This window comes from Chelonia mydas, chromosome 4 (assembly GCF_015237465.2).
Source record: "Chelonia mydas isolate rCheMyd1 chromosome 4, rCheMyd1.pri.v2, whole genome shotgun sequence".
In the NCBI taxonomy this organism is placed as follows: Eukaryota; Metazoa; Chordata; order Testudines; family Cheloniidae; genus Chelonia; species Chelonia mydas.
The window spans coordinates 79461636-79475162 of NC_057852.1; the positions used below are offsets into that span (position 1 = coordinate 79461636).

A 13527-nucleotide genomic window follows, 5' to 3' on the forward strand; every position below is an offset into this window, starting at 1 on the left:
TAGAACAGGTGTTCAGAAATGAATTGTTGCATTGGATCAATATGAAACTTACTCACCCCAGGTATTTATCTGCTCAGAGGTTGCCAAACTGTGCTCTGTAGAGCACTTTTTAATGGTGTGCAGAGAGTTGGGTGATACTGTTCACCTGGTTTTCAGCTGAGAAAATTGAAGCAAGTGGGAAGGAGAAGTGGAAAGAACAGCAAAAGTTAGATATTTTTATTCTTTTTTTCCAAAAGATCTTAACACTTGTATTAAAGACAGCTATTGATGTAAAATATTTTCCTTATATTACTTTTCTGTGTAAGCAAATGCTGTACTTGCCACAGGGATGTTGCCTGATGATTGTAAGGATGTTTTTAGGACCACCAGACAGGCCCACAGGTTACCTTATGAACCTAGCAAAGCAGACAATCACTGCTTGCTGTAACAGACAAAACCACTGCTAACTCCAGTGTTGAGATCCAAGGAACAGGTTTATTTCAGCATAGGTACAAAATGCCACACCCCAGGGATCAATTGAGGGTGACAGGCCAATGAACAGGCTGTACACACACTAGGCAAAGACTTAATGTCTCAGTACAGTCTTTTATACCCAAGATGATTCTGTTCTTTTATCAATACCCCTCTCCTCTGATTCATTGCATAATAATAATAAAGTTTTATGAACAAATATAACTTTCTGCATTGTGCCCTAAATTGTATAACTTGTTTACTTGTAAAAAGAACAGGAGTACTTGTGGCACCTTAGAGACTAATAAATGTATCTGTCAATTCAGTGTCTTTCTGGGTAGACCCAGGGTCTCTGGCTTCAGTTTGGTTTTTCTAGCCCTGTGAGAGTTTGGCAAAGAGCATTAACAGATAAATTTGTTAGTCTCTAAGGTGCCACAAGTACTCCTGTTCTTTTTGCAGATACAAACTAACACGGCTGCTACTCTGAAACCTTGTTTACTTGTATAACTTGTGTATTTGTCTGGGACTTTGGGGACTTTCCTTATTTCTGATTATATTTGGCTGGGTCATTGTAACTTCATCCTTGTTGTGTACCCAAATATCAGGGACATTTCAAGAGTTGAATAAGAAAATACACAGTAAGCTATATCTGAATTAGCCAAATGGCTTTATTTTGCACTCCTTCCCAAAAAGGGTTATTTACTGGTAACCCTACAAACTAGCCAACTCATTATATTGATTATATTGGTTATGCACTTGTTTATATATCACTAGCCAATGTGTGGCGCGTGTGTGTGTGTGTGTATGTATGTATGTATGTATATGATTGATTAAGTACACTTAAGCCCTTGCCACTTTACATGAGGTAAATTCACCTAATCACTGTCTCAACTCCTTACACTGATGAAGGGATGATCTCCACATTTATGAATGGGAAGGGGAGGTGGCCCATTCCATTGGTAATGGGAGAAGAGAAAACGTCTATCATCAAGTGGGTCTGTTCTGTAAAATGTTTGAGAACTCATACGCTTAGACGGGGAGAGGTTTCCTGTGCTCAGTTGTCCTGAGGCTCACTCACCTCTTCATCTACAGTGTGCGATGTGGTAGCCTGGTGATGCTGCACTGAGCTTTAATAATACTGGAGTTAGCCAGAGCCAAATGATGTGCGTTGCTTTTTTCAGGGCATCCTTGTCCCCTCCACATCTGCAGGTGAAAGAACCCAGGAGATGGGGGAGAAGCAGTAAAAGCAGAGCGCAGCTTCTGTGGCATCTTTCACTAACCCCATGGAGTCTGCGTTGTGTGTCCTGCACAGGGTTGGGACAAGGACTGTGTGTGGGTTCTACTGTCAGTGGCAACATTCCCTCATGTAACCCTCTTGCCACCAAAGGGTCTCCAAGAGCAAAGTGTTAGTGGGGGATCCTGATCAGAAACCATACTGTTGTGGGTTCGGAAGAAGCTGGAGGTGAGGGAGGGGCTTGGGAGCCAGTACAGAGGCACAGGGCCTGTTTACTGAGATATCTGCCTCCATGGATTTCCCAAGATCAGCTGAAGCGCCAGCTGCTTCCATTGGGGGAAGGTGCAACTCAGCCCCTTCCCAATTAAATATGAGAGTGCAGGGTCATGGTGCCTCCAGTATCTGATGTAGGAATTGCTCAGGTAGGGGAAACAGGGCCTGCAACTCAGTTGTTGAAAGTGCTCTGAAGACACACTTCTCTGCTATTATTTTTTTCAGGTTTTGAAATGGGAGCTGCAAGCACTTTGATCAGTGGATTGATGGGCAGGGGTATAACAGGCCATCTCAGGTCTGGCAGAGTGGCCAGTCTGTTGCCCCTGCCTGTAGTGCTAGCACAAACTCCTTGGGTGCTGTTAAGTACTGAAGTGAGTTAATTCAAGGCTTTGAATAACAAAAAGCCCTACCAGTCACTCTTTCAAGTGCTGTCCCCAGATAATTATAAACTGTAAGCTGTGGCATGATCATGATGTACTATATTGCTCCCTACATCCATACTAAAAGGTTACCTCCTGTCACCGGAACTTTTGTAAATGCCTCTCTGTCCTTTATTAAAACGATTTTGTAACATTTTGCAGAAGCATTCAGGTGAAACACTGAGACCCATACCTGTCTTACCAGGAAGGGAGAGAATTGGGGCTATTTTATCTTTCTTGAACTGTAGAAGAAAACCATTACCATGTGGCTGTGTCCTTTTCTGCCCTGTGCTGAAAATGCAGATCTGACCCAGAGAGAGCTTTTTCCAGATCTGCTGCAAATTTTCTCTTGACAGTCTGTCTTTCTCACTGTAGGTGTTTTGTTTCTGCATTTATCAGAGGCAGCACATTCCTTTCCTGCTATTTACTCTTAAATGTGATACAATTTCCAGAAATATCATAGATCTGTGAAGTGAAAATAAAAGTAGAAAACTTGAAATAGTGGATGCTTACATATTCTGATAATCAACATTAGCTGGGAATGCTTGTGATTTTAACACATGGCCACTGACAAAACGTGTTAATTTTCCAAGTGTTACTTTACATTGCCAGCAGTAAGTTGCAGATTGCTATTCCTACTGCGTATATACCATGCCTGCTAGTGTCCAAGAACTAATGGGAAAAATATTTCTGTATTAACCTCAATTTTAAAATCTGACTTGATATTTTGAGGGAAGAGAGGGATTTCCAGGGGGATGGGTGAGTGGTTTCTGCAGTGATACTAATAAACACGGACCATAGCTTTATTCGGGGTGGTAACTTTTCTATAATCACTGGTGCAGAGACACTATGCAAGTATAGTAGAACAATTTTTTACTATAATGATCACTTATGTACAAGAAAAACAGCTATTTTTGCTGCTTTCTTTTTCCTTCTCTCACCTTTAAAATGTGTGGTTCAGTATTAATGTTCTGAAGTGGATATTTTCTCTTGTATTATTGCAAAATTGCTTCTATTTAAAAAAATGAAGTGAAAGAAATAGGAGGGTATTAAAAATGTTAGTACAATAGACTTTGTTGTTGAAGGCAAATTAGAGATGTTCATTTTCAACAGGTTGCAGGTGTGCTGCTTTTTGTAGCCTATACATTCAGGGTATGCCTTCATAGCATTTTGGAGCAAGCAGGAGCGAGCCTCCCAGTGTGTGTTGACAGACTTGGTCTAGCAGGGTTCACACTAGCACTTTGAAGCTGTGGCTGAGGCTGGAACTTGGCCTCTGAAGCCTAGGGAGGGGGATGGGCTCTCACTTGCTCCAAAATGCTGTGTGGCACCCCAGCTCCACGGTGCAATTTGGTGACTGCCATAAAAATACTATTTTCTAGGGCTGTCAAGTGATTAATTTTAATCACAGTTAATTGTGCGATTAAAAAAATAATAGAATACCATTATTTAACTATTTTTGGATTTTTCTACATTTTGAAATATTTTTATTTCAATTACAACACAGAATACAATGTACAGTGCTCACTTTATATTTATTTTTTATTACAAGTATTTGCACTGTAAAAAAAAACAAAAGAAATAATATTTTTCAGTTCACCTAATATAAATACTGTAGTGCAATCTCTTTATCATGAAAGTTGAAATTACAAATGTAGAATTATGTACAAAAGTAACTGCATTCAAAAATAAAACAATGTAAAATTTTAGAGCCTGCAAGTCCACTCAGTCCTACTTCTTGTTCAGCCAATCACTCAGACAAACAAGTTTGTTTACATTTGCAGAAGATAATGCTGCCTGCTTCTCGTTTGCAATGTCACCTGAAAGTGAGAACAGGTGTTCTCGTAGCACTGTCGTAGCTGGCGTCACAAGATATTTACCTGCCAGATATGTTAAAGATTCATATGTCCCTTCATGCTTCAACCACCGTTCCAGGGGGCATGCGTCCATGCTGATGACAGGTTCTGCTTGATAATAATCCAGAATAATGCGAACCGACGCATGTTCATTTTCATCATCTGAGTCAGATGCCACAAGCAGAAGGTTGATTTTCTTTTTTTGGTGGTTCGGGTCTGTAGCTTTCGGGTTCTGGAGTGTTGCTCTTTTAAGACTTCTGAAAGCATGCTCCACACCTCATCCCTCTCAGATTTTGGAAGGCACTTCAGATTCTTAAACCTTGGGTCAAGTGCTATAGCTATTTTTAGAAATATCACATTGGTACCTTCTTTGTGTTTTGTCAAATCTGCAGTGAAAGTGTTCTTAAAACAAACGTGCTGGACATCATCTGAGACTGCTATACCATGAAATATATGGCAGAATGCAGGTAAAACAGAGCAAGGGACATAAAATTCTCCCCTAAGAAGTTGTCACAAATTTAATTAACACGTTATTTTTTTAAAGAGCGTCATCAGCATGGAAGCATATCCTCTGGAATGGTGACCGAAGCATGAAGGAACATACAGATGTTTTGTAGCTGGCATTGCAAGGTATTTACATGCCAGATATGCTAAAGTGCCATGCGAATGCCTGTTCTCACTTTCTGGTGAAACTGTAAATAAGAAGAGGGCAGCATTATCTCCTGTAAATGTAAACAAACTTGTTTGTCTTTGCGATTGGCTGAACAAGAAGTAGGACTGAGTTGACTTGTAGGCTCTAACATTTTACAGTGTTTTGTTTTTGAGTGCAGTTATGTAACGAAGAAAAATGTACATTTATAAGTTGCACTTTCATGACAAAGTGATTGCACTACAGTACTTGTATGAGGTGAATTGAAAAATACTGTTTCTTTTGTTTATCATTTTTACAGTGCAAATATTTGTATTTAAAAATAATGTACACTTTGATTTCAATTACAACACAGAATACAGTATATATGAAATTGTAGAAAAACATCCAAAATATTTAATAAATGTCAATTGGTATTCCATTGTTTAACAGTACAATTAAAACTGCGATTAATCGCAATTAATTTTTTTGAGTTAATCACGTGAGTTAACTGTGATTAATCGACAGCCCTACTATTTTCCTTAGCAATCCTAAAGCAAATGGTCATTTTGTAAGTAATCGATCTAAAATAGTTAACATAAGAGGGGCTAAGCTCTAATGCCAAGCTGGTCTCTTTTTAAGAAGCTGGTAAGAACAGCATTGTAGAGAAGTATAAATGGGCAGAAGTATTTTAAATATTAGGAAGGCACCTTCTCTTTCCTTTTTGTAACTAAACACTTGGCCAGGCAATGACTGGTACAGTAACTCCTCACGTAGTCATCCCAGTTAACATTGTTTTGTTGTTACGTTGCTGATCAATTAGGGAACATGCTGGTTTAAAGTTGTGCAGTGCTCCCTTATAAGGTTTGGCAGCCGCCTGCTTTGTCCACGGCTTGCAGGAAGAGCAGCCCGTTGGAGCTAGCTGGTGGGAGCTTGGAACCAGGGTGGACCGGCAGCCCCTCATCAGCTCCCTGCTCCCCTAAGTTCCCTGTGCAACAGCTGCCCAGCAGGCTACCAATTGCCAGCGGTTCAGCTGTCCCTCCCCCCACTGCCATGTGCTGCTCCTGCCTTCTGCCTTGGAGCTGCTCCTGGGAGCCTCCTGCTTGCTGTGCAGGGAAGGGGGGCTAATGTCAGGGTGTCCCCCTCCCCCCTACTCCTGCCCCCCTTCTCCATATAAAGCAGGGTGGGGACAGGACAGGGCTCAGGACGGAGAGAGCTGGCTGCAGCTGCTGTCTCAACTTCCTGATTTTTTTAAAGGTAATGTACTTAGAATGGGGTCAGTATACTTAAAGGGGCAATGCGCATCTCTCTCTCTCCCCCACACAGGGTGTGTATCGCTGTCTCTCTCTGCCATGCTTTCTTCCCCTCCCTCCATTCATGCTGCCTTGTAGAGTGTGAGGCTGCATTAACAACAATGTGTTAACCCTTGAGGGCTCAGCCGAGTGCTAGTTCATCATTTAGCAGTAAGGCATTCCCTGGGAAATATCCCACCCTCTTCCACCCTCTAACTTCACCACCTCATCCAAACTTTACAATCATCATTGCTGTGTACAGTATTAAACTGTTTGTTTAAAACTTAGTGTGTGTGTGTGTGTGTGTGTGTGTGTGTGTGTGTGTGTGTGTGTGTGTGTGTGTAGTTTTTTGTCTGGTGAAAAAAAATTTCCCTGGAACCTAACCCCCCCATTTACATTAAGCGAATCCAATTTCCCCATAAGAATTAAAATAATTTAGCTTAAAGTCGCATTTTTCAGGAACATAACTACAACAAACTGGCATGGCCCTAGTCTGTTATAAACCCAGGAAATAACTTATCTCACCTCAGGCATCTAGCTAGCAGATGTGCTGGTGCATTCTTTCCTTTTCTAAAGTAACGCCCAGCTCCCTATTGAAGCGATGCACACCACTTCTACTTGAGTTCTCGGTAACTTTGTGCTATGTTCCATAAACTCCCTTGTATAAAGAGATTTTGCCTGATGGGTTTAACTCCACATTCTTCCTCCTACAGCCTCTTTGAAATTGTCAATTGCTGGATGTTGTAATTTTCCCCCTCTACAGGCTGAACAATCAAAGGAGGAACAGAAACAGGGTTTAAGTGCTGAAAAATTGATGAGAAAAGCTTCCAAGGATGTGTGTCGGTTACGGGAACAGAGCCAGAAAGTGCCACTGCAAGTGCAGTCGTTCAGGTACAGCATGTTCTGGTTGGTCTTCTGGCTCTTCTAAATCTGTAAAGTTGGTCAGTCTAAGCTCTCCTTTTAAGAACATCCTTTTATTTAGAATTGGTCAGTTTGCTGTAGTGTTGGAACATGAATTATCTGAGCGTGAGCCAATATGCCAGTGCAGTATTAGTCAAAACCTACATCTTCTCTTAATCCAGGGCTCTGATGCGTAACAGTTTAGTGATTTCAGAGACTAAACAACAGAGTTGGGGGAGAAAGAGCAGAATTATGTCTACGTTAGGAAATTAGGTCGATTTTATACAAGTGGATTTTTAGAAATCGATTTTATACAGTCAATTGTGTATGTCCTCACTAAGAGCATTAAATCGGCAGAGTGCGTCCTCACTACCGTGGCTAGCATAGACTCACGGAGCGGTGCACTATGGGAAGCTATCCCACGGTTCCCGCAGTCTCCGCTGCTCATTGGAATTCTGGGTTAAGCTCCCAATGCCTGAAGGGGCAAAAGCATTGTCGTGGGTGGTTTTGAGTACATGTCGTCAGTCTCCCCTCCCTCCTCCGTGAAAACAACTGCAGACAATCATTTTGCGCCTTTTCTCCTGGGTTACCTGTGCAGACACCATAGCACGGCAGGCATGGAGCCCGCTCAGCTCACCGCTGCTGTTGTGAGCATTGTAAACACCTCGCGCATTATACTGCAGTATGTGCAGAACCTGGCTAAGAGACAGCAGCACGAGGACCATTGTGAGGAGGACATGGACACAGACGTTCCTGAAAGCATGGGATGTGGCAATTGGGACATCATGGTGGCAGTGGGGCTGGTTGATACAGTGGAACGCCGATTCTGGGCCCAGCAACCAAGCATAGACTGGTGGGACCGCATAGTCTTGCAGGTAGGGGATGATTCCCAGTGGCTGCGAAACTTTCACATGAGTAAGGCCACTTTCCTGGAATTCTGTGAGTTGCTTTCCCCCGCCCTGAAGCGCAGGAATACTAAGATGAGAGCTTCCCTGACAGTTGAGAAGCAAGTGGCGATAGCCCTGTGGAAGCTTGCAACGCCTGACTGCTACCGGTCAGTCGGGAATCAATTGGAATGGGCAAATCTACTGTGGGGACTGCTGTGATTCAAGTAGCCAGTGCAATCACTGACATTCTGCTATCAAGGGTAGTCACTCTGGGAAATGTTGTGTGTGTTTCTCCTTGAGGCGAACCCGCCTCCTTTCTTGATTTTAATTCCCTGTAAGCCAACCACCTTCGATCACAGCTGGCAAAGGAAATAAAGTCACTATTGTTCTGAAACCATGCATTCTTTGTGTATTAATTTTTTTAAAAAGGGCGATAACTGATAAGGTAGCCTGGGGGAGGTGGGGGAGGAGGGGAGAAGGAGACTACAAGGGCACATTGCTTATTGTAGCCACACTAAAAATCAAAACTGTTTGAATGACAGCCTTCTGTTGCTTAGGCCATCCCCTGGAGTTGAGTGGCTGGGTGCCCGGATCCGCCTTCCCCAACCCACCTGCGTTCTTGGGCGTGTGGGTGAGGAGAATATGGAACTTGGGGAGGAGGGCAGGAGCTTTTACAGTGGATGCCATGGCAGTTTGTGCTCTTGTTGGCTTTCCTGCAGCTCCACCAGACATCTGAGCATGTCCGTTTGCTCCCCCGTTTGGCTGAGCATTGCATCCTGCCTCTTCTCATTGCACTCACTTAATGCTTTCCGGGACTCTGCCACTGAATGCCTCCACGCATTCAGCTGTGCCCTATCAGTGCGGGAGGACCGCATGAGCTCGGAAAACATGTCATTGCAAGTGCATTTTTTTCGCCTTCTGATCTATGGTAATCTCAGGGACGGAGATGATAGGGGGAACATAGAAACACTTGCACCTGTGGGGGGATAAAAAGGGAGAGTAAAATTTATGATGATACATTTCTGAAAACAAAAGGGAGACTCTTTCCCAGTGAATCAAGCAATTCACAGCAGACAGCACATGTGCTTTAGGTACAAGGTCGCATTTTGCCTTTTATATTGAGCACCTGCTGGTATGGTGACCCATCAAACACACATGGCTGGGCAACAGAATTCGGTATCCAGGCAGCCATGGTAAGCCTTTGGTATGCAGAGTTGGCTTCTTACACCTTCATAACATGTGGGAATGTTTTCAAACTGCAGCACCCTCCTTTCCCATAGCAAGCAATGCCAGCTGGGTTTGCCATTTAAAAGGAGGGGCTGCGGTTTTCGTGTGGATGTACAGCACACACCTCCCTCTACCCCTCCACATGGCTATTTGGGATGATCCCTTCACCCCTCCCCCCACAGTGTGGCTGTGGGATGATCCCTTTTAGCCGAGCACAAACAGCCCAGCATGAACGGGGTCCTTTTACTGTTCCCTTACAAAAATTCCCCTATTTCAACCAGGTGACCATGAATGATATCACTCTCCTGAGGCTAACACAGAAAGATAAAGACCGAATGTTGCTTGAATGTGACCAAAACCCAGGACAATTCACTGCCATGCTTTGTGCTGCAGTGATTCCAGACTACTTGCTACTGGCTTGGCGTAGTAAAGTGTCCTACCGTGGAGATTGAAATAAGGCAGCCCTCCGCAGAAACCTTCTGCAAAGGCTTTCAGAGTACCTCCAGGAGAGCTTCATGGAGATGTCCCTGGAGGATTCCCGCTCCATCCCCAGACACGTTAACAGACTTTTCCAGCAGCTGTACTGACCGCGAATGCATCCCAAGTCTTCAGGGCAAATCAAACATTAAACACTGTTGCTTTTAAACCCTGTACTCTAGTTACAAATGTGCACTCGCCAGAGGTGCCTTCTCCGCCTTCAGGGTCGGGGATCCTGCCTTGGGAGGGTATTGGCTCCAGGGTGATGAAAAGTTCTTGGCTGCCGGGGAGAACGGATTCACCGCTTGCCTGCTGCGCATTCTCCTCCTCCTCCATAAAATCCTCCTCCATGTTGCGTGAGACTCTCCCCCCTCCCCTTGCAGGTGTCCACGGACAGTGGTGGGGTAGTGGTAGGGTCCCCTCCTAGAATGCCATGCAGCTGATCACAGAAGCGGCATGTATGGGGCTCTGACCCAGAGCAACCGTTTGCCTCCTTTGTCTTTTGGTAGGCTTGCCTGAGCTCCTTGACTTTCACGTGGCACTGCTGTGGGTCCCTGTTGTAGCCTCTGTCCATTATGCCCTGTGCGATTTGGCATATATATTAGCATTTCTTCTTTTTGATCGGAGCTCTGCCTGCACAGATTCTTCTCCCCATACGCCAATCAGATCCAGTGTCTCCCCTTCGCTGCATGCTGGAGTTTGTTTGCGATTCTGAGGAGACTGCGTGGTCACCTGTGCTGCTGAGCTCGCCACGCTGACCAAATGGGAAATGAAATTCAAAAGTTCCCAGGGCTTTTCCTGTGTACCTGGCTAGTGCATCGGAGTTGAAAGTGCTGTCCAAAGCGGTCACATTGGAGCACTCTAGGATAGCTCCCGGAGGCCAATAACGTAGATTTGCATCCGTACTACCCCAAATTTGACCCAGCAAGGTCAATTTTAGCGCTTCTCCCCTCGCCAGGGAGAAGTACAGAAGTCGATTTTAAGAGCCCTGGATGGAACGGGGTTTCTTGTTTAGAGGCATTCATTATAAAATCGACCTAACCCTGGAGTGTAGACCAGGGCTAACAGAGATTCTTTGGCATAATTTTAGTAAATCTCCCTGATGCCAATCTAGGACACATAATAGTGAGTTAAGTTAGTGTTAAGGCAATATCTATTTGATCAGGAAATCCTCAAATGGCACCATAATTGGATGGCTGGCTGGGAGGCTTTGGCCCGCTCCAGTCCCTTTTGACAGCCACAAGGGAGAAACAAGGCAGGTAGAGATTGTTTATGGGTTTTGTTCAGCGTAAAGCAGAAATGATATCTTGTAAATTTCATTTCTGTTGGTTTTGCTTGTCATTAACTCTTAAGAGGCTGTGGTTCTAGCCTTAGGCTCATGCTGTTAAATGCAAGATTGGTGGTGAATAGTGTCACCTGTGGTGACTGAAGGATGAAGTACCTGATCTTGCTTGCATCACCAAAAGCTGGTAGGATAATACTGATGGATCCATTCTGATGCAGCAGCCAGCTATTCAGTACAGAATCAACCTAAGGAGAATGATCAGGGAGGTAGTATGGCCATGCTGTTTGCCTCCAAAACAGAATACAGCAGTCACTCACTGCAAAATTGGATAAAATATATTGTCTTTATCTTCTCTGTGTGTGTGTGTGTGTGTGTGTGTCTTGGAATGGAGTTAATTTGTGACTAATTTTTGGGTGCTGTGACAGGGTCAGGCCAGATGGCTACAAGAGAGTGCTAGAAGGCAGATATATTAGCCCCAGGTTAAGGAGGTCCCTTTTCCCTGGGTAAGGTAACAGGGAAGTTTCCAGAACAATCAGGAACTTTCTGGAAACAATTAAGGCAGACAGGCTGATTAGAATACCTGCAGCCAATCAAGAAGCTGCCAGAATCAATTAAGACAGGCAGGCTAATCAGGGCACCTGGGTTTTTTAAAAAAGGAGCTCACTTCAGTTTGTGGTGTGCGTGCGAGGAGCTGGGAGCAAGAGGCGCAAGAAGCTGAGAGTGAGAAGGCATACTACTGGAAGACTGAGCAGTACAGGCATTATCAGACATCAGGAGGAAGGTCCTGTGGTGAGAATAAAGAAGGTGTTGGGAGGAGGCCATGGGGAAGTAGCCCAGGGAGTTGTAGCTGTCATGCAGCTGTTACAGGAGCCACTGTAGACAGCTGCAATCCACAGTGCCCTGGGCTGGAACCCGGAGTAGAGGGCGGGCCTGGGTTCCCCCCATCCCTGCATTCTCCCAACTTGATACCGGAGGAGTTGACCTGGACTGTGGGTTCCAACAGAGGGGAAGGTCTCTGGCCTGTTCCCCAATCCACTAGGTGGATCAGCAGAGACTGAAGGGATTGTTGTTCTTCCTTTTCCCCATGCTGGCCAATGATGAGGCTAACTGAGTGAACGGCAGATTTGAGCCTTGAAAGTGGCCAAACTGAGGGCTGCCGTGAACCTCTGAGACGAGCAAATCCGCCAATAAGCGCAGGACCCACCAAGGCAGAGGAGGAACTTTGTCAGAGTGCTAATCAACCCATTGCTCTCCCAGATCTTGGCATGAGCTATGGAAGCTCCTAACCATAGTGTTGTTGGAGGAATTGAGGCAGATAGTTACAGAATGACTTCAGCATCCATCGGGACGATAAAACCTTGGTATCGTCTCCGAAGTTCCTGATGGCCATGTAACTATGTGAACTGGTAGCTACTGGCTCAGTTCAGATAGTTGCACTCTTGACCTAGTGTTTTGAACTGGAGCTCAAGCTGAGGCAGTTGGAAACCAGGCTCCATGTACTGGGGAAATAGCCCCCTATAGTTTGAGTTTAGGGCACACCTATCCTGTCAGGCGATGGACCTGTTTTAATGGTCCCCACTCTAAAACTAATGAAAGTAGAGCACCTCTAGGAGGCTCTGTGGGAAGATATTTCTGTGAAAGATCACTATTGAAGGGTTGGTAGAATATTGTAAACTTTTATCATCCATAATCTATATGTAAGCAGAGTCAGGATGAGCTCCACCCTGACATCTGGTGGTGAGGTGTGGCAAGTTGTGGAAAAGAACTTCAGGGGCCGATCTCATTTGCATAGGCACACCCACCCTGCCTAGCATGAGCCAATTGCTGCCAAAATGGTCACTTTGGCTGCCGTGGGATCCCCAGTGTCTCTGTTATTGGGGCAGGAATAATAAATTGTTACTACCCTGATTATGGGTATCAAGGACAGTGGACCTGTACTTGGCCTTTTGTTATGACGGAGGGACTCGCCATCAACTAAGTAGCACTTGCTAGGCAAGGGATATGGGTTCCAAAACTCTGTGACTTGAGAGAGGCTGGGGACAGGTATTAAAACTTGGTGGCATGGGCCCCCTCGTGAGGGCCTTACATGCTAATTGCACTTCCTCCTCTCTCCACTGTGGAATATCAGAGCTCATTTTGATTCCATTAGGAGTCTAGTTACAGGCTGCTGAGCTGAATTCACTTTGGGCCAATGGTGCACCAGCACTGAGGCTCCCCTACTACAAGCTGAAGTCACAAAAGAGCTAAACTTACTAAGAGCTGAAATCACTGAGTGTTGTGTTAAGTAGTGGGGGAGCCTGAAGCTATATGGCAGAGCAGTTTGCGGGACAGCGAGCAAAGCGGCTTGTGGAGCAGAGCAGTTTGCGGGACGCAGAGCATTACAGTTTGCGGGATGGCGACCAGAGCGGCTGGTGGAGCAGAGCAGTTTGTCAAATGCCTAGAGCAATTCATGGGGTGGCTGGCAGAGCGGAGCCCAATGGGGAGGTGGGGCCATCAGCTTTGGACCACGTAAGGTGCCCCTTCACACACACCCCCCGCACCACCCCGCCGATCTTCACCCATGTTGGGAGGTAAAACTCTGCAGATAAACTTTCGAACTCCG

General features: G+C 45.0%; 1 protein-coding gene across 5 annotated transcripts in view; it reads left to right on the forward strand.

Moving 5' to 3' along the window:
• WWC2 (WW and C2 domain containing 2) overlaps window positions 1-13527 on the forward strand; it is a 182213-nt gene that overhangs the window by 164729 nt on the left and 3957 nt on the right. For 3 of the 5 annotated variants that reach the window (XM_037897583.2, XM_043546029.1, XM_043546032.1), the window contains one exon: window positions 6913-7040. The exons of the other annotated variants lie outside the window; for them this stretch is intronic. In XM_037897583.2, coding sequence (XP_037753511.1) covers window positions 6913-7040 — 128 coding nt within the window. The remainder of the gene's footprint in view (window positions 1-6912; window positions 7041-13527) is intronic. 5 annotated transcript variants of the gene reach the window in all.